This window comes from Pyrgilauda ruficollis, unplaced genomic scaffold, assembly GCF_017590135.1.
Source record: "Pyrgilauda ruficollis isolate IOZ18807 unplaced genomic scaffold, ASM1759013v1 scaffold11, whole genome shotgun sequence".
In the NCBI taxonomy this organism is placed as follows: Eukaryota; Metazoa; Chordata; class Aves; order Passeriformes; family Passeridae; genus Pyrgilauda; species Pyrgilauda ruficollis.
Window position 1 is genome coordinate 11,692,800 of NW_024509210.1, and position 27,236 is coordinate 11,720,035.

The 27,236-nt window shown below is 43.9% G+C and overlaps 1 protein-coding gene across 10 annotated transcripts in view; it reads left to right on the top strand.

Annotated features, from left to right (window-relative positions):
- The first annotated feature begins 14 nt into the window (after window positions 1–14).
- The window catches only part of CAMK2G (calcium/calmodulin dependent protein kinase II gamma), a 119,316-nt gene continuing 92,094 nt past the window's right edge, over window positions 15–27,236 (top strand). For 2 of the 10 annotated variants that reach the window (XM_041473107.1, XM_041473117.1), the window contains exons 1-2: window positions 16–376; window positions 2,204–2,298. In XM_041473107.1, coding sequence (XP_041329041.1) covers window positions 312–376; window positions 2,204–2,298 — 160 coding nt within the window. In that variant the 5' untranslated portion in view covers window positions 16–311. Of the gene's footprint in view, window positions 377–2,203; window positions 2,299–27,236 lie in introns of all 10 variants that reach the window. The other 8 variants (XM_041473137.1, XM_041473146.1, XM_041473161.1 and 5 more) reach the window with 6 other exon arrangements.

Consider the following 27,236-nt stretch of genomic DNA (forward strand, 5'->3'; position numbering starts at 1 on the left):
CGGCGCTGCGGGCGCCCCGGGAGCGCCCCCGGCGGCCACACCCCGCGGCGGGCCGGGGCCGGCGGAGGGAGGGGGCCGGCGCGGGGTGTCTCCGAGCCAGTTCTCGCGGTGCTGGCCAGGCTCAGCCTCCTTCCCCTCCCCGGCGAGCGGTGACTGTGCACGGCGGAGCGGGGAGCGCCGAGCCGGGCGCCGGGGGAGCCCGCGCCGCCCCGCCGAGCCAGGAGGAAGGCCGCCGAGCAGCGCGCCCGTCCGGCCCGTGCCCGCCGCCCTGCCCCATGCCCCAGCGACGCTGAGCCTCCCGCAGCCCGAACATGGCCACCACGGCAACGTGCACCCGCTTCACCGACGAGTACCAGCTCTACGAGGAGCTTGGCAAGTACGGAGCCTGCTGTGCGCCCCGCGCCGCGCCCCGCCGCCCGCCCCGGCCCCGGGACCCACCGGCGCTGCTGGGAGCACTGTGCAGGCGACCCGGCTCTCCCGGGAGCCGGAGAAGGATTAGCTGTCGCGCTGTAATCCTGTTCTCCAGCCCCCCGTCCACCCCAGCGGCACAGCCGCCGGAGGGAAAGGTGTTCCTGCCCTCCTGGGTCGCCCCGCCGCAGCGGGTGTCCCTGCAGCCTGTCTCGGGCTGCTTGCTCCTGTTGCACCCCGAGATTTTCTCTCTTCCCTCCTTTCCTTCCTCAGGACCTGGCTGCCCCGTTCTCCTTCCCGCACCGTTTCCCAGCTGCACGTTGCCGTCCCCTGCAACTGTTTCTGCGCTGGGACGCGGCACTGTTACAGCCACTCCGCGATGCTTCAGTCCCCACTTCCTTGTCCCTGTGAAAGGACCAGGTGCTGCTGCACCGCGCTTCTCTTCCCTCCCCGCTTCCTCGCTTCTTCCCTCCCTCTCTCCGCACTTGTCTCCGCATTGGCAGACTTGCTGCTGCACCCTAGGACAGGGTTTTGCAGGGGAGCGCAGTTGGGCAGGAAAGCAGTGCAGAAAGGGCTAGAGTAGGATTATGGGGACAGTGCTTTCGTGGGTGCTGCTGCTCGCTCTCTCCCTTCCTGCACCAACTGCTGGGCTCTGCTGCATCTCTTCTCTCCAACCCGGTGTCCCTGTCCCTCCCCAGGCTGCTGCAGCTGTGTGTCACCAAGCCCGGGCCCCAGTGCTGGTGCTCACCTTGATGCTCATTGGTTTCTATGTAGAGGTTGAGGAAGGGGATAAAAAGGCCAGGACTCCGCAGTATTGGAAGGATTCAAGCTATTTTAGGCTCCCTGTAGGACTGTCTGTGGGGCCCTTGTGCAGCTTCTATTCCCCTCTCTCATAGCTGAAATACGGACGTTTGTCCCTAGACATGGGTTTGCATTCCTGATCTGAAGGACTTTGAATTTTCTGCTAGTTTTCTGATATTTGTCCTTTCCCCTTTTCAAGTCTTTTCTGTAAAAACCCCCACCTTGGGGTTTTTTTTGTTGTTTTTAAAAAATAAGCTGTTTCCAAATGCTGATTGTGTAGTCCTGTAGATTTTCAGTCTCTGTCTTTTCACCTTGGTCTCTTGTATTCAGTCTGTTTCCTCACAGAAATCCTTCTTCCCTCTCTCTCAGATCTCTTCTCCAAGAGTAATTCTCTTTGGAATAGTTGTAATAATACAAATAGTTCCAGCTTGAGAAATGTAGAAAGCCTTGTAGTTTTCTACTTACTTCATTAGTAGGTACATGCCTATCCCCATTTTGCAAGTGGGTTGAGGGATATGAGAGAACTATTAACTTCTGCAAAGTGTTGCAGTGATTTTGTGACAGAGCTTCCACTTGAGCATGGGTGACATGAGTCCTAGGTTTGTGCTGTGATTGCCAGGGATGCTGTCTCTGGGAGATGGACTTACCAGCTAGTGTTTGCAGCGCTGTTCGGGACTGTTTGTCTCTTGTTTATTAATCCCTTCATGTCCTGTTTCTGGCCTGTATGGTCTCTCTCTCCCCACACAGTGTGTTCTTCCTACTGCGCTGTCCGTGAGGGGGCTTGAGGAGCCTTCAGGAGGCTTGAGTACGATACAGACTTAAGTTTTTTGCTGATCAGACAGCATGCATTGTTTATCAGATTCTCAGGTGTTGTGTCCTTCCTCTGTGTCTTCTGCCCTGTCCTTAATCTGGTCCACTCTGGGAACAGGAATTGTTACTATTGTAGTTTCATTTTCAGTTTCATAGCACCTACCCTCTTTATTTTTTTTCCCAGGGGAGCCTTCTCTGTGGTCCGCAGATGTGTAAAGAAAAATTCTTCACAGGAATATGCTGCAAAAATCATCAACACCAAAAAACTGTCAGCCAGAGGTTAGTGTCTCTATCTACCTTTCTTCCCTATATTAGTAGGAAAATACTTCACTGGAGTTGAGGCTGTAATAAATTTAAGGGATCTGGAGTTGCTTGTTTCAGTCATTATTTTTAGGCATTTCAAAATAATTGAGTTGTGTGGTAAAGAGGAGCCTGAAAGAAGGTAGTGTAGGATGATAGAAAAATTCCTGTGTCTGGAAATGGATACTCTGTAAAGTGATGTTGTCTTTTTTCTTCTTGAGATCTTTCTTCTTCAACCTGAGCTAGAGGTAGATTCATCTCTGTGTGTGTCTGTACCAATCACTCATAGTAAAGAGAAGTATTGCAGACTTATTTTGCTGAATATCTTTTTTACCTAGAAGATCTGTCTTACCAGAACAGATGTGATTATTTTTTTGAAAAATAGATGCTATATGCCTTGCTCCTTTCATGCTGTAGTTAAAGGTGGTGTGTTTGGAAGCTAAAAAGTCTGCATTCAAAGACAGAAATATGTTGGATGGAGAAATCTTGCCAATTTGACTTCTCAGCATATTTGAACAAGGGGCTTGTGCTTTCATTACTCCTGGAGGCTTACAAAACCTGAAACTAGACTGTAGTGTGATAAAAAGAGAGAAAATCTAACTCTTCCAAGCTATTAGTCTTCTGCTTTCCAGGGACATACGTATGCATAAAGGGTAGTAGGCCATATAGTGTGAGGGGAATGTGCGTCTTCTAGTGTGTAGGGAATCACTACAGGGATTGGGTGGGGCAGATGCGGGGGAGAATGAGAGAAACTGAACTGCAATGAAAGATGCTGAAAGCAGGGAGTGCAACAAGTTGAGATGCCAGAGGCAACTCTTTCTAGAAAAGGTGAGCAAGAAGAGTTGTAAGTCTTTAGAGGCCTTTCAGATTTCACAAAATTAATGTATGAAGCCTTTGACTATCTTGCTAGTTGAGTAGAGGGCTTAGTAGGGGGTTGACTGAGAAATGAAAGGGAAAAACATGAGGAGAAAGCAAATGATCTTGAGAAATGATTTAGAAGTGAATAATGTTTTACCTAATCCTTACAAAAAAGAAAAATAGAATATGTATTCTCATTTTTGCCAGAATATGAAATGTGATGATAAGAGCAGAAGACAGCTTGAAGAATAGTGAAAAATTTCCATTCATTTACTGTAGTTTGTGTGGTTTGTATGAAGAAGTAGTGTCAGTGGTAATGTGCTGTGAAGCAGTGATTTTTTTTTTCCTTTTTTTTTTTTTTTTTTTTTTTTTTCCCACTTCTGGAAGCAAGCATATCTGCTAAGGTGTTTAGTATTTAGCCTGACTGAGGTCATTTTGGGGACCAACCAGTGGAGCCCTGGATTGTTAATGAGGTGGCTGCAGATCTTTTGAGAATCAGTGTCCCCTCAATGGTCACGTAACACTGCCTGCTGATGTAGGTGGGATATCCAATCTCTTGAGTTCAAAATTAGTTCAACTTAATATGGGAGAGGTTTGAAGAGTGGCTTTGCTTTGCTGACGGCCATTAATGCTGCGTTTGCTCCACAAACCTCCCTGTCCATCCTGTAGTGAGAGGACTAAGCTCAGGAGAGCCATTTCTCAGATGCTAGTGGACACCAGGCTGCTTGGGGAAGGGAGGGGGCAATTTGATAAACTGATCGTGAAGGTTAAACCGTTATCATACAAAGGACAGGGTAGTGAAGTTAACTCGGGAGTTAACTGGAGATAAGAAAAATGGGGAAAAATGCATGCTGAATATAGTTGAAAATTCAAAAATGTGTTAGCTGAAGGCCAAAACACTCAGAAAAACTGATTGAGTCAGTTTTTAAGTGTTTGGTCATTTAATGAATTACCGAGGGAAAAATAGATTCTAATTGTTTTTCATAGTAAGGTGATGACAGTTTAATGACCCAACAGGTAGGAAAAGTAAGTGTGGATGAATATAGGCCATGTTATGATGTATACTTACTATTTAGATTTCATACCTTCCTTTAAATAAAATACATTAAGGCTGCTAGTCTGGTCCTTAGCTACTCAACTCAAGGCAGCTGGCAATGATATACTTAAACACGTACCAGTTAGGTAGGGTAAGTGTAAGGAGAACCAAGAAAGAAAATGTGTGTTTCTGGTACTACAGAGGAGTATTAGAAACAAGGTACTGATCAGGTTGTGTTGAAGTTTTAACTGAGAACTGAGGAATCTGTGAAAAGTGTATGGTGGCTTTAGCTTAATATGTAGGTTCCTCGGTTATTCCAGATGTGTTTGCTGAGAGCTCAAGGGGTAAGTACAAAAAGTACTTAGTAAAAGACTTGAGTAATTTGATAGGAAGTTAGTGAGTTCACCTTGGAATAGGTCTTTAAAACATTGAAGGAAAAATGTGTGCTATTTAGACATTGCAGCTGTAAATCAGTGATTGGGGAGATTCAATTCAGCAACCTGAAAATGAAAATCTTGGGAAAAGGCGTTTTAGAAAGCTGTCTCTCTAAGGAGCAGAATTATGGTGTTAATTCTGCAGCATCTTGGATATGTGTTGCCTGATGTGTCCTTTCCCCAAGCTGGCACTTCTCCTTGGGCTGTCCATGTCTCTGCCCATCAGTACCTCTGTCCAGGGCTCTCCTGTGTGCCCAGCTGCACACTGTCCATTGTGCAGGGTAACCCACCCTCCTGACCTTCCTCCCACATCGCTGGTTTTCTTCTAGGCACGGTCAGAGAGCCAGAATATTCCCTTATGTGGGGACAGCCAGCCCCTCTCCAACTTAAGCAGAGCTACATTTAACATTTTATACTATCTCTAGCAGAATTTGAACCTGTATGGACACCTGATGCAGTAACTGCTACTTCAAGAGTCAGCATCTTGCTGCTGCTGCTGCTGCAAAGTATAGCCCATTGCTGCTTCACAGAAGTGTTGCCTGCTGTAGTGCTTTCCTTGAATCTGTTCAAGGCAATGGTAACAGAGCCTTGCTCTCCTTCTGCAGTACTTGTTGTTACCTTTGTTTTTCAAGACTTGTGATGAAGAAATACTAGATAGGTGACTGGGAAGTGCTGAAAAGCTTACTGTATGTGGCTGAAAAGGAGAAAGAGGAATGCATCAGGGTGAATTATATGCAATGAATGGGTAAAGACTTGCAGAAGCATGGTGTTTCTCTGTGAAAGCAAGGAGGATGGACGGGGTGCTGGTCCTAACAGCTTCAGTCTAGTAAACTTCACCCTTCATAAAATACCAAGTCAGCAGTTGAGAGGAGTCTCTTTTTTATATTGTCTGTGATTTTTGGATGCCTTTTCTCTCTTTTAATAAGTTTTGTCAGTAAGAGCTGGTCTAAATTAAAATTCATATTTTGGCTTCAGTGAAGTATTTGCTATTATTCATGCTGTGTTGATGCTTAAGACTGCCCAGTGAAGACCATGCCAAGAAGTTTAATGTTAAATAGGGTCCAAATGCTTGTGGAAAGGGAGAGGAAACAGACTTCACCTTAGTCAGCATTCAGCTGACATATAAGAGCAGTTGTTATTACACATGGAGGAAATACAATGCTTCAGTCATCTGAAATTCCTATGGGATTGAATGCACAGACTTTTACCAGTGCTACGGGTAGAGGCAAGTAATAACTGTAATTTTTTGAAAGTTGTCTTGTGGCTTTCACCAGAATACTTTTTGAACATGAAAATTCATAGCAAGTAGTGCTACAGTGAAGTTCAAATAAAGTAAAATTACTTGCAGTGATCAAAAGATCAAGAGAGAAACAGCAGCTTCAGTAGCAGTAGGGAGATATCCCCAATTTGACTTGCTAGCATACACTTCAAGAGAGAGTCTGGCTTTTGAAAGAGGTAGGCAGAGCTTTAGGATTTTATAATTTTTAGGATGTTTTTTGTACCAAATAACATTTAGTGATCCTGCCACCATCTGTAGTATTTCTGCCCTTTTATTTTTTAGGTGCAGAAGAAAAAATCTCTGTGTATTACATCTATTGCTAAATTTAATTTGCTGTTGAAAATCTGTATCTTTTAACTCTGGCAAGTGACATCTCTTGATGAAAGAATTAAAAACAGCTGTCTTGTAAGTTAGTCCACTATCCTTACTATGGCTTTGCTTTTGACTGTGAAATAGAGGTGGCTTCTCTCCCTCCTTTTCATCTTTCCAAATTTGTAAGCCAGATAAAAATTTGCAGTCTACTGAGTGATTTTGTTGTTGTTCCTGTAGGAGATTATGTGGATTGTGGGAGGAGCAGGGAATTACTTCTGTGTATCAAACCCCAACAGGAAAAAAACCACTCTTTATACTTCCAACTCTGCTATTTTCCCACACCACTATTGTCCTGGTTTTTGGTTCTGTAGTGGTTGCTGATTTGGGCTTTACAATATGTTTTGTTGAAAGTGTCAGCAGTAGTTCCCCTGGACACTAAAACCTTGAGCTTGAATGCTGCAGAGGAAGTTTAGCAGCATTAGTCCCTAGCATCTCTCTTGATCTGGTCTGTACGTGTTCCTAGCTGCTGCTTGCATTGAAACTCCCTTGGACTGCTCCTGAGGCTGCCAGGTTTTGAGTCTCTGTGGGGCAGTGCACACTGCTGGAGCTGGCTGTGTGCAGGCTGCTGCACTGCAGTGGGGCCACTGGCTTGCCGGGGCAGGCAAGCCCAGCACCCGGTCACGGGGGGCTCAAGCGCAGAGCCAGACTCGCGTAGAAATGTCTGTGATGGGTGTCCTCTATGTGTTCCTGTGTTTGCAGGTTGAGGACAAATGTCCTTTCTTGCAGAGGATGGCAAATCAAACTGTGTCTGCTCAGCCGTTGCTGCTGAGCAGCCAAATCAGGTCCAGTCATTTGGTTCGGGAGAGAAGCTTTCCTTCCTGCAGCATGGGCTGAGTGAAGAGCTTTCCTGCACCCCAGCTCCACCCCGTGCCTCCCCTTTGCTGCCTGCAGAAGTCTGAGAGAGGCTGGGAGCATATATAGCAGACCAGCTGCAGTGGGTTGGAAATTTTTTGGAGGTCTTTGCACACATGGAGGGAAGCAGGGAGCAGAGCAGAGTGCTGCCCACCCCTCAGAGCAGTGTATGAGGCTGAGAACTGCCTGATGGAGCGGCTGTAAGAGTCTGGGTGCTCGGGATGGGGGCTGCAGGGGAAGAATCATTTGGTGGATTGGGCTTGCGGGTAGCAAACGGCTGAACTCTTCACTCTGCACCACAGCACACAAATGCAGCAGGGGCTGGTGGTGAGGCTGCTCAGCTGATGGTAGAAACAGCAGCCCTCTACCTCCCACGAGCAGCCTGCCTCCCCCTGTTCTTCCTACCTGCCTCTGCTTGCAGTCCCCAGCATAGGGGAAGAGGGATTCAAATAGTATGTATACACCAATAGGGGAAATTTCATTGGAAGAAGTGTTTGGAGAAGAGGAGGGCTTGTGCCAAAGAGGAGACCCAGACCTTGGAGGAGAGGTTGGACCTGGGAACTTAGTGGGAGGCTGCTGAGGGTCAGCTTGGCTTTTTGCCTGCCCCAACATATCAGTACAGGCAGGAAAATGCCCTGGTTTGAGAGCCAGCAGAGATTGTTGGGGTGGTGAGTTGTGGAAGCCTTGCTTTACTGTGGCTCACTATGGCTAGAAGCTGGCTTCCTCCCACTGTGAATGTTAGTGATGGTTGGGGTTACCCCAGGTTGCCTCTCAGTTTACGCTGTATATTTTATAAAGGAGCTGGAACAGAGCAGACAGGATTTCAGCTTGTGTCTGTCTTCTCAGTGGTCACATTGAGTATTAAATTTCCGGCATTAACAATGGTGGGGGGGGAAGTGGGCACACAGATTGGGCAGGAATTCCTACTGCCTCTGCACGAGGTTAGAGAAAGGAGCTTGGTGAGAGTTGGGTTTCTTATTTTCCCAATATAAACTGGATTTGTGTATGGCAGAAATGTGATTAGACTAACTCCTGCACGTGTCCCAAAGCCCTTGGCTCTAGAGCATTTACTCTGATCAGCCAGAAAATATTTGTAGGTGTCCCTATGGTGAAAAGCAGCATGTTGAGCAGCCTGTAGATATTTTAGGTAAGGAGAGCTACTTCAAGTTCCTGTAAGAAGGATCCAGTGGAAAAAGTATCTGCCTTTTTTTTTGCAGTATATCACAGAGATTTCACTGTCTCCAAATTTAATCCTTCTTTAGACAGTAGCAAAGTCATCACTAGCAGAGGGGGATTCATCTATGTACCATAAAGAAATTTTTTAAGTGTCTTCCTTCCCAGCAATGGGTTAGCACCACTGTTCCACTGTTTTAAGAGAGGACTATGACAATATTTTTGTTCCTTTCCACGCCATAAAAGTATTCTAGTTGTTTTGGCCCTCCAGATTAGGTGAAGACAATTTTTAAAAGGGAAGCATGCTAATGCAAAAATTTCTCTCCACTTGCTGTCTGTGAGCACAATCCTGACAATGAAGGCATCACCCCCCTCTTTTTCTGACCTGTCCACCTGATTTGGTATTTCAGGTGTTTCTTTTTGTTTCCTCTGTTCTTGAAATCTCCTGATTTTTACCAGCATAACAGATATTAAAAAAAACCCACTCATCTGCCAGTGTTTGACTATAAAGTGAGCTCTTGCTTGGTTGGCTTTGTTGGGCGAAGAGGGCAATATTGCCTGGCACCAGGGTCACCAGCGCAGGAAAGTAGCCTTGAATGCTGTAAAAAGGAAATGTGGAGTATCTCACCTCATTGTGTGTTTGCCTGCAACTAAGTGATGTCAGTGCTCAGAGTAGTCATCGTTGAGAAAATAGAGGTGCACTGATTTCTGATGGGCAAATGCATCCTTAAAATTTTGAGTTGCTCACTAGATGTTTTGGGGGTTTTTTTAGTGTATGGAGGAAATGTGACCCTGTAACTTCAACTACTGTAGTTGCTGCTGATCCTTATGACAATAAGCTTAATGCTTCAAAAATTTGGGCTCTATGAATTAGGCTGACATCGTGTTTCTTTTTATGCCTTATTAAATTTAAATACTTTATACTTTGGTAACATCTCCCCAAACATTCTGGTATTGCTGCCTGCATGAGAACAGTTACAGAATACCTCTGAAGAAATGGGCTGGCAGTATCTTAGAAGTAAGCTTTCTGAACACTAAGGGTAGCCAAAGATGAATGGAGCATGGATTTAACTTTCTGCTGAAACTGAGTCTATAGTTAGATTTTATTTCCTTGTATCTTTTTTTACCTTTCACTCTTCATCTGCCTTTCTTTCCTTTTTAATTTTGAGTTCATTTTGAATGTTCATTTGTTTCTCATGGATCAGTTACCTTAACCCATAATTATATTAATTTATAATGCTTTGATTGAAAATAGCCCTTTAGTACTGCTGCTTTACTCTTCTTCCCTCCCAGAGGATATTGTACAATTTTTGTGGCTCCCACAATTTAGATGACCAGACTGAGAAGTGTAGGTGTTGGTGCAAATGGCCGATTACTGATGTCTGAGACTAATACAGAGGTGCCAGGAGAGCTGGTTAATGTTGTATCTTGCCTTTTTATTATGGAATCAGGAGAGGAGGAGATGACCTTGTGGCTTTACTTCTGGTGTCAGGATCTGTCTCGCTCTGCTCCTGGCAGAGCCAGAGGGAGAATTCCCCATCTCTGAGATGTGAGTTGAGTAAATGCGATGACATTTCAGAGAATGTGCGTGTGCATATAACTTTTGCGTTATGTTCCTGAGAGCATGAGTTACATATCTCTCTGGTCACCCCCTGTCCTGCTGCTCCTGTCCAAAGTTCCCATCCTGAGTTAGCTGTTGTCCGAGCCTCCACTGCCATGAACCCTTGTCTTACCTGAGGCTGGAGTGTGCTTACCTGTGGTGCTGGGACAAGTCCAGGTTAGTGTGGTGCTTCAGAGAAGGTTGTTAGCTAATCTTTTCTCTTTGCTAGAAGCCACAGGTGATTTCACTGTTAAACACAAAACTTTTCTTTCTGGGACAGCAAAGGTAGAATCTCTTTTTGCAGTGCTATTATTTGTGTGATTCTGTCAGAGTCCCAAAAATTGAGCTGAGAATTTTCTCAGGCATTGTGGGAATGGAGACGCAGTTAATTTTAAAGAAAAACAAATGCCATGTAAACTTACCTCTAAGGAAGGAATATGCTTGTGAAGATGAGCCTGGGAGTGGCCACAGCTCTTTGTAGGCCTATGAGCCAAAGGCTAAATGGCAGATCAGGCAGGGAGTGGCAGCAGCCTGCCTGCTGTGACAGAGCTGCTGGGTTATCTCTGGGGGCTGTTGCCATGATGACAGTGGCAAACAGGGCCTGAAAAATTTACCAGATGCATGTGAGCCAAAGGATTAAACTTTCTCATAGGAGAGAAGGGAGGGGAGGAGGGTGAGTGATGAATTAACGAAGGACAGTATCCTAGTGAGAAATACCAGGCTCACTTTCCTATACTACTGGGATGGCAGGGGGGAATGCAGACTGGCATTCCTCCTTCAGTCTAAACTCTGAGCAACACTGCCCTGACAGATTTCCTCTTTGAAGAGAGGGTGAATGCACCCTGCTTTCACTGCAGAAGTCATCGGGGTTTGCATTGCTTTGGCAGGTGGAAAGTAAGAAGCAGGAAAAGATGGTCTCTCTTTTTTAGTCTTCTTTTTCCCTATTCCCTATACCTACAAGTAACTCTACTTCTTTACTTTGTGCTTAGAGATTTTTGGCACTGGAGTTCATGGAAATCAAGTTTCAGTGTTGCATGCAGGTTGCAGACTATCAAAGATGGTTCTAACCAGCCTGCACTACTGTCATCGATAGCACAAAGCTATTGTCATTGAAAATGTCTGATGCAAAACCATATCAGCACTAGTAGGGCTAGTGGTGGTCTTGACCCTGCATATGCTTTTGTTCCTTTTCCAGAGCTAGGGCAGTGTCCCTGCATATCAGAGTTGATAGCATGGTGGGCAGGCAGTGCATGAGAGAGGTTAAGCTTGGCAGTTTTCCCTCCTCTGGGGTCTGAGGAAGTCCCGTTACGACCCTATGCTGCAGCCTCCTTTGTGGAGGTTGACCACGATAAGGACTGGTCCTAGGAGAATTAGTGATTTGCAGCTGGCTGGGGAGCACAGAGCTGGTGAGGGCGTCTCTGCACTTGGTGCCCAAAATCTCAGTGCTCCATAACAAAAGGTGGTATCACTTGGTTGTTTTCAGTACTGCAAATTATTATGATACCTTCTTGCAGGCAGCTTCAGGAAAGACCTACCTGGCTGTGCCTGGAAAACTTCTGAACAGCAATATACTAGTATAAAGTGTCTGAAGGCTTAGTAAGGTAGAATTGTGGTAACAAAAACTAGTTTCATTCCGGAAGGGCTTCTTCAACTCAAAACATTTATTTACGGGATGAGACACTAATATCTATGGAAATTATTGATATAGGTCTTTCGCACTAGGCCAAATCCCAGTGGACTTTTTAAGCTCCTGTGAATACAGGCCATATGTGACAACAAGGATTTTAAGCCTCCAAAGCCAGTTCCTGAAACCCTATGGAAAGGATCCTTGCCTTGCCTTGCCTTGCCTTCACTTCTACTCCCCTTCTAGGCACCTGAGTTAGCTGGTGTAGGCTGCAGCTTGTCTTATGAAGTAACTCAGTGTTTGGATGTGCTTTATCTTCTGCAGTTATTGTGTCATCCCCGATAAGTCAGTTGGTGTAGACTGTGGTAAGTGATAGCTGTGAAGACAGAGATGTCATTTCTTGATGTTGAAGACAACTCTTTTCTGAAAGAGGTTTTCTCAATCCCAGGGGAGCAGTGAGAAAAGGAGCAGTCTGACATATCCTGATGTCTGAGGTGAAAAAAAGGAGACTGAAGAGCTAAACCCTTAAACTTTAGCGTGCTTCCTGTGTTCCCTGTTCTTTTACAGGGATCTCTCTTTCACAAGGGCTCTCCTTGCCTGTGCAGCAGAATTTAGTCTGTAAAGTTTCCTGCAGCTCTAGAGATGGGTGAGATGTGTGTGTTTATCCAGCTCTGTTTGCTGCTAGAGACCTGATCTCATACACCTGACTTGAAATGTGACTTCATAGGGGACAGTCCAGTGCTCTCTCTGCGATGCACTTTCTATATGCGCATTTCAAATTACATGGGTACCCTGGAAGATTTTTCAGGGAAAACATCTGGTTAAAACTCATCCTATATTGGTCTCCAATTTCTGCCAAATAAATGTGTTTCTAATGTATTAGAGCAGCTGCCATTCTGAAAATGTATCTTGGTTGTTTTTTTTTCCTTTTTAAAAAAAAATTATTTATTTCCTCATATTCCTTTATGTGAAAGCATATAACATTTCCTAAGTAATGGGCCAAGAAATTGCCCATTGGCTGGAGGAAAAAAATAGATGTAGAAGGAGGAACTTGTATTTACTGGCACCTGGAACATTTTTATTGGAGGCTGCTAGAGTGTATGGCCTGGTGATGCCAAGCAGGACTTTTCTGTTGTTTGCCAAAATAATTGGTGTGCCGTTAAGTTTAATTTTGCCTGCCTTGGGGCCTGTCCGTGTAAGCTTTGGGTATCAAATGTCCTCTGTTGAGATTGTGTCAGAGAGATTAGGAGCATTGAAGTTGCACAGCTTTATTTTATAACTGGTACCTGTGCAGAGACAAAGCTTGATTGTGATGATGTGTTTCTTCACTTCACAAGTTAAAGTGGTGATTCATAGCTCCTGTGTTATTTTAAATATTCCTGATTTTTGGATTGCAGATTGAAAAATGCCCATTTTTGTTTGACTCGTGTGTCATCTGGACTAGAATCTGCCAGCTCTGCAGATTAGGGTATTGTGTTGTGTCTGCTCCTTGTTATGAAGTTGCCTGGATTAAAATTTTCGATGCAGAGCAATGATCCACAGCCTTCTCTGTCTGTCTGAATTGCTCTTGCACTTAATAAGGATGATGTAGAGGACTGAAGTGTTGGTCAACTTGTCCTTTGTGTGGAAGCACTTCCACAGTAGTGGACTGGGAGTCGAGCTCTCATTTGTCTTCTCCAGACAGCCAAGTTCAGCAAGAAGAGATATGAAAAAAGAGACCCAAGTCAGTTGGCTTTTATGATAATCATTATCAAATATTGCTAACAAGTTCAGGTGACTAGTTGCTGCTAGCAGTTTATGTTGCTGCAGACCTGGTTACAGTTTTAAGCAAGCACATTGTGCCTTCTTAACTCTTTGTGGCTATGTACATTTAGTTTCTTCAGCAGTCCTGAAGCTGAGCTTAAGAAGCTTTCCCTCCCACCACTTCACAAATAGTCAAGAAGTTTCTTATCTCCCTGATGAATTATGAAATGTTAATTGCTGAAGTTTTTTCTCATTTGAAAGCACAGCCAAAATTTCTTCCCTGTCTTAGAAACAAAACTTGGGTCTCATGCTTGCAGTTACCTTACCTAAAGGGGTGGCAGGGGTTGGCTCAGGAACAGGGCAACATGCAGCTCGACTGAGCCAGAGGAACTTAAATTCTTCCTTCTGCATCTTTGAATTCCTGGATCCTGCATTGCAGTGACTTGACACTGCTGAGATCTGCCTCCCTGTCGCACTGTTACCTTGCCTGCTCACCAGCTGTAGTCTGATACTTACTTAGCTGGTTCATCCAAAACCACTGACACCTGATGTGATCAGCTGATGGGGAGAAGAGGGGAGCTTATGTCCAGAAATAAGCTCATTTGGTGTGGTTTCTCTTTGTTAGGCTGTGTTCTTCAGGACCCTCTGTGCCTATTGAGTTTAAGACAGAGCTGCTGGAGTTCTTGCACACGTACAGTTGCTGTGAATGCAGCAGAGAAGGTGCTGATATGGCTGTGTTGCCTTTGGAGCAGCTCTGTGTCCTACTGTCTCACTGCGTGTCCACTTTAAGAGAGTTCATCTGCAATGCAGCTGTTAGCAGGGAACTTCTGTAAATCAAGAGGGAGTGAGTGCAAGTGAGCCCAGTGTCTGCAGTTGTGGCTGGGTCCTCCCCACAGCACAGGGAAACTTGTTTAGAAAAGACATTTTGCAGGAGGAGTAAGGGATGGCAGCACAGTGCTGATGGTAGGAGCTCTCCCTTCTGTGCCTGTGTATGCATCAGCTGCTCAGGAGCAGGAAAACATGGAAAAGCACAGTGGGCAGCAATCCTGGAACTGGAAAATCCTGTCATGCTTTTGCCCTCCTCACTCTGCCACAGTCTAACCAGGTGTTTGCTTAGGGCCAGTCCTGTCAGGATGTCTTTATAGCATACTCCCTTCTTACGCAGGATGTCCTGTTAGAATTTGGAGCTTCTGTTGTGAGCTTCTGCATGTCGGTCAGAAGAGCACAGAGGCCCCATGGGTTGCAGGTTTACGGCTGTGTTGTCTTTTGTTGCATGGCTGTCAGACCATGTGCTTGTGCAAAGAGATGATGTCAGGGAGAGAGAGAGCCTGCAGGTGGAGCGAGTTGGAGTGCCCAGGCTGTTCAGGTGTTGCACCTGGCAGGCTGGGGACTGCTGCTAAGTGACTTGCTGTGAGGGAAAGGAGGAGGAGAAGAGCCATGTGTGCAGTAGCCCTGCTACAAGTGGAGTAGATGAGCCGTCTGAGGGGAAGTCTGAGAGGATTGCAGCCCCTCCAGCACGTCAGGAAGGCTGGCTGGGGAGCTTGTGCCTCTAAGCATGTGGCTGAGAAGTGGACCACTTGTTCTGCTCTTCCCCTGCCTATCCTCTGCTTCTCCAGGAAGCAGAAGCTTCTCGAAAGACTCCCTGGCTATCAGCTATGGCAGGAGCACTTGTACAATTGCTTCCTGGTTCCTCTTCCACAAGTTTCTGAGGATATTCTGGTGAAGAAATTCCTCTGTAGCTCACAGGGATTCCTAGGACCTCTTAGGCCATTGCTGGAGAGGGCCCTAAAGGACCTTCCTCCAAGGTGGCTGCAGCTTATGGGAAGTGCATAATGCTTTTCATTCTGGTGCTTAGCAGGCAAAGCTTCCTCCTTCACTGTATTTAAAAGTATTCTGGGCAGACTTGGTTCCAGATTTCTATTTCAATTTCTTTATTTCCACTTGGGAAAGCATTTCCAATTCAGTCATTGGTGATGCAGAAAAAATTGATGTATGATTCAACACCCACTTTTCCTCCTCTGCTTCCTCTCTGCCTCTCCTGTTTTCTGGACATTTGTTGTCCCTCTCGTAATAACCAAATTGTGCTAACTGTGTGTAAGCAATGTTCCCTCCCCTTTTGCTGGGGGACTTGTTGTAAGAAGTTATTTTTAGGGTTTGCTTCCTGGGATATTCTACCCGTGACCAGTTATGGTGATGAAAATGTCACTGAGATGCAGAAAGGACTCCCAATTCATTGATAGCATGCCTGATCTTTCTTCTGTAAGGGTGCCCACGGAGATCATGAGTTCCTTACAAATACATTGCCAGCACTCAGGGACACAGCCCCAGTGACTGTGCAGCATAACTCCCTGTTAAAAGCATAATGGGCCTCTGAATTTGCCCAGGGGAAAAGTAGAAAACAAGAAAAAAGAAATTTAAAATAAGTAAAGCCTTTCTTTGGTTGCAGTGGAATTTGTTTCTGCCCTTTTTCTTTTTTTTTTTTTTTTTCAGTGTCAGGGATGTCAGTGCTGCAGAGCTGTGTGTCAGTGTACAGGCCAGTCCCTCACAGGCAATTTGCTCCTTGTACTGGATGTATTATGTTGCACTGGGTTGCTGCCAAATGGCTGGTCTAGGCTAGAGGAGAAGGTGTGTGCTTATTCTTTTGAAACACCTCTCCCACCCTCCAGATCTGTGGTTTGCAACACCCAAAAAAGTTTATATTTATGGCAGCTATAGCTAATAAAGCATGAATGTAATACAGGCAGATTACAAAGCTCAACTGACCAAGGCTGTGGGCTGACAAAATACTTGGCTTAAGGGGCACCTGTGTCTTCCTCTGAAGATGTCTGTTCCCTCTGTATTGCAGCACATTTCTTTTTCAGTCTTATGCCTTGAATCAGAAAAACAAGTTCAGAAGAACAATTCAATAAGGAATTACTGAAGTAGTAGGGATGGGCAGTTATTTGGTCTCTGGGTAGACTGGAGATCTGTTTAGATCTTCATATTTCTTGGAGCAACCGTAGAAGAAGTTGCTTTAGTGTAACTCTGGAAACCAGGATCTCCTAAAGCTGGGTCTGAGGAAAGTGCATGTGGAGTGTTATGTTGGTGATGTGGAGATGTGGAAATAGTTTTGTGTGCCTGTATTGTACTCCTGGAAGGTAGCATAGGAAGAGGAGCCCCTTGAGTGGCTTTGGATCAAGGTAACGGAGGAGTTAAACTTGGTTTTCAGGCTTGATGCTGTTGGGATCAGGAAGCTGTGTGGCTGCAGTGCAGGGATGGTGGCAGCAGTCTCAAGTGGGTAGGTGCTGTGCCTGTGCAACACAGAGATTTGTGAGCTGTCTGCAAGAAAAGCCAGTTACAGAAAGATTGAAGGAGACTCCTCCCTGATTAGATAGCATCTTCAAAGTTATCAGTGCTTAGTAACTCCTCTTTATGCTTTTACATACAAAGAGTTTCTTTCTATGTGTTTAACATACATGCATAACCCAGTGTATGTTTTTCAGTAATCCTGATATTTGAAGTTTTTTTGGTGAGTGGTAGCTTTTATTATGTCTTCTTGATGTCTTGCTTCCGTACAATGCCTTGAAGAGCCTGAGCACTTTATATGCACAGGATGAAGTTCTTGGACTCTTCAGGAGCCAGAGGCAACCACACTGTCTGTGTCCCTGCTGCCCCGTGTTCGTAACTGCCACATGGATTTACTGAGACATGGTGCGCTTTGCACCAAAGAATTTGGTGGCTCTGCTACAGGTGGTATCTGCTGTGGCACATGTGTGCATTTTAAGTCTTCTCTCATTGAAATGTCTGTTAGCTGCTCTGTATTTACTGCTTGCTCTGCTTAATTTAAAGTTCTCCTAGCATTGCTAGGGGAACTTAGCCTTAAAATAGATGGTTTGACCTTTTTTTTTTTAATTATTCTAATCCCCTAAGGCTTGATGTTCCTTCTTGTCAGAAGAGCATATTTTAACAGGGGTATTATCTCTTTCAGAGAGATAGTCATTCAGCACTGTGGTGCAGTGCCATTCATCTGTACCTTTAAGAAGGTTTTCTATTTATTTACTTCTCTCATTCATGTCTCTTAAATATCAAATCAAGGCAGCAGTTCCAGCATCCTTCCTTCTCCCAGCTGGCTGGAATAGCTAAAAAGAAGCAATGGATGTAGACTTGGTGTTGCATGGACACAGGCCCCACAGCATATCCTGCATGAAGGATGGCATTATGCATTGAACAATGATGTTCTGCTGAGTACCAGTATTAGGAGTATGCAGAAATTCTGAGGTTTTGTTTCCCTTCTGAGCGCCTCTCATTTTTGTTCAAGTATTAATTTCCTTGGTTCATTCAAAAGAAACCCAGCTGTTTGGTGACCAGTGGCTGCATTATCATGTAACATTTTATTCAAGAGTCACATTGTACAGCTGTGTTATGGGAAAACTGGGACTGGATGCAGTAGGTGTGCAGGCTTGGACAGCTCTGACAGCAATGGCTGAATTAGAGCGCATTGGGTTTGAGAAGGAGCTTTGTAGCCCCTTGTGCACAGGGAGAAATTATGGTTTCTGTTCATATGTTGTTAAAGGTGGAATCAATGCCAGGAACTTCCTCTCCCTAGTAGGGTTTTTCCCAGGGTGCTTTCACCTGTGGGTGTTTAGTCTTGTTTTCCAGGAGCTTGGCTCTCTTTGCCCCCACTGCTTTGTCCTTCCAGAATTTGTATTCCCCTTCCTGAAGGAATGTCATCATTCTACTGCAATTTGCTCCTCTGCACCACGAGGAAAATGTTCCTGCAGCTTTTTTTAACCACGTACCCTCAGTCTTACTTTGTTCTTCTCCCTGTCAACTATGTAATACATCAACAGGTTTCATTAAGTGTCCTTTATCCTCCCAGTACTACTACGGGGCAGGGCAGTATTAGCCTTGTTTTACACTTGGGAATACTGAGAAAGATGCAAATTTTCAAGTGCTTTCCAGAACACTTGGCAATGAGCCATGATGAGTTAGGAAAAGAGTCCAAGTCATATTCTTTGCTGTAGCAGTGATAGGAAGAGTGTAGGTAGAAAAAAACCTGTGGGCATTTGGCAGAAAATAACGTGGGCTGAAGCATGTAGTAGTACGAGGAGTTGTGGTATAGTTTGCTGGTTACAGGAATAATATTTTGATGTGTTTTCTGTACTACTTTTCACTCTGGTTTGCTTACTGTTTGTGTAATACAGCTCCAAAATATGTTGTATTTGGTATGCCTTTGTACTCTCTCCCTTTCTGTGATTTTTCCAGGTGAAGAGGATTGAAAACTCTATCAGAGGTAACTGCTGTTGGAACAGAAGGCTCTTACATGGCAATAAACACACGATGGTTTTGTGTATGTGTGTGTGTGTTTGAAGACCAATCAGAAAAATTAAAGGAGGTCACTTAGATGTAAAATTATTACCTTTTATTAGTCATAACTACAGGGACAGTACCATCTGCAATAGTTTATTTTCTGAAGTGTGTTAAAGTAAGGTGGCAGAAATGAAAACTTAAATCTCTAAGATAAGCAACTGGACCTAAGACTTAAGAAAACCCCAATTTTATGACAAGAATTTAGGCAAGCTCTAAAATTGTCTGCGTATTGAGATCTAAGTAATGGATTTGGTTGTGAAAATTTGGATTATGGGATGCTGTCGGGAAAGTGTTCCTGCCCCCCTCTTGCTGTGTATTTTGGCTAATAATCTGTCTGTTAGTGCAAAGGTTTCTGCCTTCCTGGAGAATTTGGAAGCATCCATATTAATGCATGGTTAAGGCATTTGAAGCCTTTCCCCAGGAAACAGCTGCAGGTGCACAAGGCATACTGCTGCTAGCCCTCTTGACCATATGATAATGTCAAACTAATATGAAGTCTTCAAGAGCAAAACATCCTTTACCACCCAGGGAGGAATAAAATCTTGTGTGTGTTTAAGAAGATTACTGTTAGCTCATCAGAAGGAATAATGAGAAGTTATGGGACAGAGCTGAAGACCTGTCATTAACTGAAAGCCAGGCCAGGGGAAGGAATAAAAACCATGAGGGAATGACCAGAAAGGGATTCTATACTTAATAATGTGTATGCTGGGGATACTGCTTACTTTTCAGCTAGCGTGATTCAGGTTTTGTTTAGAAGACAATTAGAAACCATACTGTGGCAGTGATGCAAGGAATAGCCGTATAAGAGTAGAGGGAAAAGGAAAATTGTAGGGAGAGATGGAATGTGATTAAGGTTAATTAAAGTGTAGTGTGAAAACTAGTTAGAGGCTCTGGTCTGCCCTTTCTGTAATAAAAACAAATGTGGTTATGCAACGAATGGAAAATTTATCTTTTCAATAATTCATTTCAAACTTGTTGCCTTTGGACAAATATTGTAGATTAGAAAAAAAGAATTAAAAACTTGTGTGTAATTTAAGTCAGCATATTTGAAGAGGGATGCTTTTAAAAAAGGAAAGGGTTTACAGACTTATTTCTTCAGGTTGTCTTTTTGCATTGTGAGATTAATCCGTTCTTTCCTTTGTACAGGGTGACTGGGATCATCCTGAAACACAGATATGTGTCTTTTTTTTTTTCTTTTAATTGACAGTTGTTTTCTTAATAACTTCAGCAAAGAATACAGGCTTCCCTTTGGAGAGAAAGGTGCTCTCCTGATACCAGAGCAGGAGAGTGAAAGATGGAGGAAGGAGTGGATGTTCAGCTCCAGCACTGGGAATGATTCATCCTATGTCTTGATACAAAAAAGCTCAAACAAACAAGCAAGAAAAACCACGAAAACAAAACAAAACAACAACAGCAGAAAAAAAGCAGCAATGTACATCCAGACACTATCCTTTTTCAGTCTGTCCTTTCTGCCATCTGGCTGTCCTAATGTTCCAGCATGTTGCAAGTTGTATTGTTGCTATTCTACCTGAATTAGCAGGTTTCAGACACCACTGGTTACTGAACACAAGGCAAAATTAATTAGAGGTCTGAAAATGAATGTATATTAAATTTAGGAGCTGACAGTACTGCCTATCATGACTTGACTTTCTCCACTTTTGGAAATTGTATTTGTCTTTTTGTGCTTGAGCTTTGTTTTCATCTTTAGCAGGTTTGCATAGTGTGTAATGCTGCCGAGCACTGATGCTCACGCATGGACCTATGCTAGCACTATTGCACATAATGTTTTGGCCACCAGATTGCAAAGAATTTTTTTGCTAGTTTGTTGGGTTTTTTTGATGGAGGACAGAGGAGAAGAGAAAAGCCTCAAGAAAATGTAGGGTTCCATGATGCTGTTTTTAGAAATTCTGTGTGGTGCAGGTTTATGTAAAAGACGCTTAAGAAGCATTTCCCTGCCACCCCCAGTTTTTTATCTCTTGTGAATAAAAGAATGTTAATACTGTGAAGGAGGATGTGAAGCACTATTCTTCTAGGCTCAGTCCTGTGAACAACCTCAATGTGGTGCATGGTTGGAATTAACTTTTTACACTGGAGCTATAAACATTGCTCTGCTACTCTCTGTGGATTATATGCTGGTCACCTCCAAACAAACAGGGTGTCTTTTCATGACTAGAAATTCACTGTGAGTTAAGCAATATTTGAATTTGAAGTGTGAAGAGCATGATGTCAAGCCTTCTCCATAGAAAATGATATTAAAAGTTGCTAGCTGTTTCAATGCACAAGTTGTAGTGGCGTCAACTAACTGAAAGCCCTGGTGATTCTAGAAGTTTTAGAAAGCACTGAAACACTGCAACAAGTGGGGAAGGCACTTCTCTGACTCTTGAGTGGATTATAATTTTCGTGGAATCGCAGAATCATAGAATGGCCTGGGTTGGAAAGGACCTTAAAGTTCAAGTTCTAGCCCCCCCTGCCATGGACAGAGACATCCTTCAGAAGTCCAGGTTGTTCAGAGTCCCATCCAACATGGCCTTGAACACTCCCAGGGATGGGGCAGGCACAGCTTCTCTGGACAACCTGTGCCAATGCCTCCCACGCTTACAGGGAAGAATTTCTTCTTAATATCTAATCTAAACCTCTTTCAGTTTGAAGTCATTCCCCCTTGTCCTGTCACTACATGCCCTTGTAAATAGTCCCTCTCCATCTTTCTTGTGAACTTCCTTCATGTGCTGTAAGGCTGCAATTAGGTCACCCTGGCGCCTTCTCTTCTCCAAGCTAAACAATCTGAGTTCTCTCAGCCTTTCCTCATAAGAGAATTTGATTAGATCCCTCTAATCAACTTGGTGGCCCTCCTGTGGACTTGTTCCAACAGATCAATGTCCTTCTTGTGCTGGGGACTCCAGAGCTGAAGGCAGCACTCCAGGTGCACGTTGTTGGCTTGTGTCCATTGTTCCGTCCACCAGCACCCCCAAGTTCTCGGCAGGGCTGCTCTGGATTGGTTCATACCCCAGCCTGGATTGATCCCTGGGGTTGCCCCTGCCGAGTGCAGCGCCTTGCACTTGGTCTTGTTAAACATAATGAGATTCCCATGGGCCCACTTCTTGAGCTCATCCACATCCCTCTGAATGTCAGCCTGGGCTGACTCTTCTAGGAAGGAGCCAACTTTCCCTGTGCTCAGTAGTTCTGTAGCTACATAAAAGTGAAATTTTTGTTCAGGCTTCTCTTTGGGCTTCCAAATACACATATTATTTCAGACTTTCAGCAGAAGTGAGAGTTCACTGTTCAGTCTGTTTGTGAGAGGGGGAGTAGGGGGAAATATATATTTGTTTCTTTAGGTTGCTTATGTGCCTGAAATTTAAGGGTGTGGGTGCATATTTTTATAAATCCATTATGTGATCATTAACCTCAGAAAGGTCTGAAAGTTTGGCTTGAGTAAAGCTTCTGTTTTAAAGTGAAGTATTGTTCATTTTTAAGTCATGAGGTATAGCTTAATTGCAAACTGGAAATCTTTAAAACCATTCTTCTCTTAACTGTCTACTAATTTGAAGTAACTGTGAACCCAAATGAAGAGAAAATAGTGCTTGGTTTTGAATTATTGGTATTTATGGAAAGGCAAACTGCTTCCTTCCCTCCTGCCCTTGCCGCAATAAGGGCATTGCTTTTGTGCAGTGTAAACTGCATTTAGTAATGGTCTTGTGCTTAAGAGCTTCTAGTTAATGAGACCTATTAACAATAATGAAAAATGGCATCCTTAAAGTGCAGAGCTAGTCAGAAAAATAATTCTTCAAGAATGACTGGATGGCTGTGTACTCTTTCTTGGCTTATTTAATTTAAGGGGTGGGGGAGGAGCACAGTCTTGGCTCTGAAACTAATTATTCTTCTACATATGTGCCCGTGATCTGCAGTTCCTGCTGGGGATTTGCAGAGCTGGGGCTTCTAGAGCTAAAGAGCTTCCCAGACTGAGCCTAGCTGAGACTGGGGCATGTAGGCTTGGCTTTGCTTTCCCAAGCCTCAGTGGGAGCGGCAGTAGTAAAACACTTTTCTGTTCAAATGAACACATCTGAGTCAACAACACAGAGCAGTTGCATGGAGTAGCAAAGGGATTTTTTTACATACTTATTCATCTGGCTATGTTTGTATTGTAGTGTGCTGCCACCTCCACATCATGTGCTGTTTTAGTTAGACAGGATATACATTGCTTTTCAATATGTCAATAATCCTGCTTAAGGAAAGGGGAGGATGGGCAATGATTTTATTGGCTTTGAGATACAAAAACCCCTACCTTTCTGCTTAGGAAAGGACACAAAGAGACTGCCTGGATGATGACTGTTCATATGAATAAATAGTAAGGCCTTACAGGGAAAGTCTAGAGAAGTGAAAGCTACCTATATCTCTGCCTTGGTGTCCTCCTACTCAGTATTGCACTCCCATGTGCATTTTAATAATGTCCTTTTCAGCTAGGACAGCCTGTCATGCCAGCCAGCAGACTTGGAATAGCTTCACTTAGTATGAGACCACCTTGTCCATCTCCACTGAAAAGATTTCTCTGGTTCTGTTGCTACTCTGTGCTAAGAATTACAGCTTTTTGTGGTAATAGGTTCTGTGTATTGGGAGAACTTCCATGCTGTGGGACAAAGTGGGCACATTTTAGGACAAAGGAGAGATTTTCATGTAAAGGAGATGTTTCTTCTTCCACTTTGGGGGCAGCATTGATTAGTGAAGACAGACTTAATTTCTTGGTGCTGTACCCTGGCTGCCAGCTAAAGCTAATGGTACCACACCCCTCAGGGTTTTAATTGAAGTTCATCTTCTAAGAAGGCAGCATCCTATTAACTGCCATCTGTGGCAGGATCACATGCTCAAAGTAGTCCTGGGTGGATAGACAGTGTCCAGCTCAGTGACGATTCTTCTGTCTCTTTATCTCTGGTGCTAAGCGGAAAAGTGTCAATGTCTGCTTACAGAGGAGCTGTTTCTGTGCTATAATGAAAGCATTTCAAACCACTTTGTCCTTGCCTCTAGCAGGTTTTGAGAGGTTCATGTAATTTTTCAGGATATTTTATATGTTAATGTATGTGTCCTTTGTGGAAGAGAAGAGTTGGAGTGTTTGCGAGAGAGCACTCAACCCCTGCTGTAGAGACTGTTGAGCCATCTGGGGGAGACAATCGCCTTCTTGAAAACGGGCTTCTGAAGCTGTTTCTGTGTGGAAATTGGAATCCAATGGATACCTAGGGCGTGTAGGAGCCAAGAAATATGCTGTATGGTGAGCTGCTGCATCCCCAGTGAAGCTGCAAGACTGGTAGACAGGAAGCAGGCCAGTGCATGGAGAAGGAGGTGGCTGGCAGTGAAGCAGGGAGCAGAGCACTGATGGGGGTGTGCAGAGCGCTGCTCTGTAGGTGAGAGGAGAAATTAGTTCTTGGTGCAAAGTGTTTTGTGGCCTCATGGCCAAGGCTACTCGCAGTGCCAGCTTTGCATGCACATTTGGCCAGATTTTCTTTTCCAGGACTTGCTCTCTCCTGCTGTACACTGCCACAAGTCCAAGATTTGTGAGTCTGACCCAGAATTGCAAGGATATGCCTCTGCTCTGTTTTCTTAGACTGGTGTATTTGAAAAGATTGGGGTTTTCTTACTGAAAAATCAAACCAGAGATGATTTTCCCTGGAATTTCATATCTTCTAATAAGATGTTAACAAAAGGAAGGGAAAAAGTAATTCAGCAAACCTGAATACCATGATGTAAGCTTGTGCTAAAACATGGACTTTATTCATTGCATCTTGCTCTCCTTAGATTGTCTGTTTTTGAGGTGGAAGCACTGAGCACCCATGCTTCTACTGGACATCATTTATCTTGACATTCCCATTGTTGAGCATTCCTTGTGATCAAACATCTAATCATGTATTCTGGAATCACATCTGTGATGTGGCATCACTACTAATTTGCATAGACAATGTTAACTCTGCTTTTTTTAGCATCTAGGTATTTTGGAACAGAACTTAGGTATTCCATTTTTAAAAATATGTGTTTTGCCTACTGGGTTATATAAATATTCTTCCTCTTTCTCTTCATTGACTTGGTCATTCAGTGCTGCAATCCAGTCTTTTATTATTCCCACTCCTGGATTAACTGTTGGCTCATAGGGAAGGAAGGCCTTTACATCTATGAATCCTTTGCTAGGAGATAATGTCTTTTGCAGTAGCTGCCACTTCTCCTTCTATCTCCCTTTCTATGACTTCTGAAAAGTATGCAAAAGAGCATGGTGAAGAAAGATGCAGTTTGTCACAATCTACCATCACTTCCAAGATGTCTAGAATGTCTTTTGACTACAGTGAATTGGGATAAATGGTTGGGTGCCACTTCAAAGTGCATTTAATGTTTGGATATTAGAGCATAGTTTCTGTGTAGCTGGTATGGAAGAGGAGGCACCAAGAATTCTCTTCATTAGAAGCACCTATAGCAAATGGGTATCTCTGGGGCAATATTGCCCTTTTCCTTAAAAACCTTACTCACAGCTTGTGTAATAAGGTGATGAGGCAGTCACTGCATTTTGGTGTCTGCTGAGGTTTGGTATTACATTCAGACAGAAAGCCCAATACTCCCTCTTTTTTTTTCTCATCCTTTTCTCTCCTGTTTGTCTCCATTCTTTCAGAAGCAGCTAATGTCTGGTCAAAGCAAGTCAGATTGCTGGGCAGGCATCATCTGTGGAAAAGCAGGGAGTCATACTGGGCCTCAACCTTTTAGAATGCAGACAATTTTGAGTCTTGGATTGTGTTTCTGTAAAATTGTGTATTCTGTTATGGCTGGAGCTATTAGGCTAAGTTAATTGTTGTTCAAAGCATCTGAAAATCTAGTGCTAGAAGTTGTCATAGGAAATCCAAGTTGTTCTTTTTGCAGCCAGTATGAAATTCTAGATCTGTATTTTGTTTGAAGGGTGTTTCAAATTCTTCTTGATGCTTAGTCATTACCTGTCTATATATTAACATCCATTTTCTACATAGTAAATGCAGACTTTAACAATTTATGTGCTGAGCAGAAGGATCTTTCCTAAAACATGAAATATTTGTTAATAAGCTGTCATGTTTTGGGTCACTCTGTTCTACTGAGGTAGATGATTAGAGCTGTTCTAGTGATGCCCTTAGAGCTTTGCTAATCGAAATCTTATGAACTGAACCAGGAGCAAATATTTTATCTTTGTAATAAAATTTCATAAGCTGAGGGATCTCAAAGTGCATTCCAAGCTGACAGTGGTAGTGGGACCACTGAATTGCAGTCATAGGCTGGGGAATCACAGAATAGTATCTTAAATTGGCACTGAATCTGAATTCTCCTATTGCATAATTCAGAAATGGTGAAGACAGTTAACATGTTGGGAATATGGTGGTTCAGCATAAAACCAGAAGAAATAATAAAGCTTTTTTCTTGGAGGGGGAGAGTGGTGCTAGTTATTGCTCTTTTAAAAGTATGAGGAGCAGAGGGAAGCAGCCTTGCACTGACGAACACAGGAAGATGCAAAATAAAGATCTGGTGTATTTTTGCCAAAATATGACTCATTGTTTTTCTTGTCCGACTTATATTCCTGGGAGCATCTGATCACAGAGTTGCAATCTGATTTTGCCCAGTGGTTAAGACTAAAGGATACATCTTGTTATTATGAAGGCAACCAAAAGTTCCTAAGGACGGTCTTTTGTCAGAATAGCTGGATAGGCCAAAATATGTTTACTCAGCAGGAGGCAGAGAAGACTGGAAAAGCACCTTAGGGCAACGGACATTTGGTTTTCTGAGATATGTTGCCCTCTTTCACCTCTGATGTCAGGAAGCAAACTGCCCCAAGTGCTCCTGTATGAGGATCTGCTTATTTGATAAACAAAGCAAACTCTTCAAAATCCCCTCTTTTCTTGGTAAAATGGGTGTTTTCCCTCTCTGGACTCTGCTTATCGTGTCTTCCCTGTGCTGAAGATCAGAGAGGCCAAGACAGGTTTATCTTAGCCCACAGCAGTGCAGCCTGCCGTCAGTGTGAGTCTGGCACAGCACTTCCCGCCTGGCTCTGCTTCTGAAATGCCTTCCTCCCATATCTGCCTGGGCTATTTGGTAGCTGCTTTCCCCAGACATGTCTTCACTTCCTTTGTTCCTGTGGAGCCATCTTCGTGACTTTTCTCTTAGTGTGCAGAATTATGTATAGGCTGTAGTAAAGAAGAGCTTCTCACAAAAGCAGACACTGATGTGCTTTTCTGGATAAGTTGCTGTTGCCTTGAAGCTTCCATTTCTTTTAGTTGCAGAGTCAAGTGTCCTATTTCTCTAATATTTGAATAATTCTTGATGTGGGGCTCAGGTCTTGTTGAGCAAACGGGGAAGCTTTAGCTGTCTGCAGTTTTAACTTTGGATGCTGTAAATGCCTCAGTGTTGTGACCTGGTGGTTTCCTGACCAGCTTGAGCTGGAGAGAGAATATGGACGTAGGAGGAGATGCTGCTCCTTGCAAGCTTTCCAGTAGATTGAATGAATGAGAGGGGGCTAAATGCAGATTTAGGAGTTGGTACACTGTAGTTTTGGCTGCTCTTGTAAAAGAGCAGTAGGCAATCTGAGGGATATCATACAGTGTCTGTTCTCA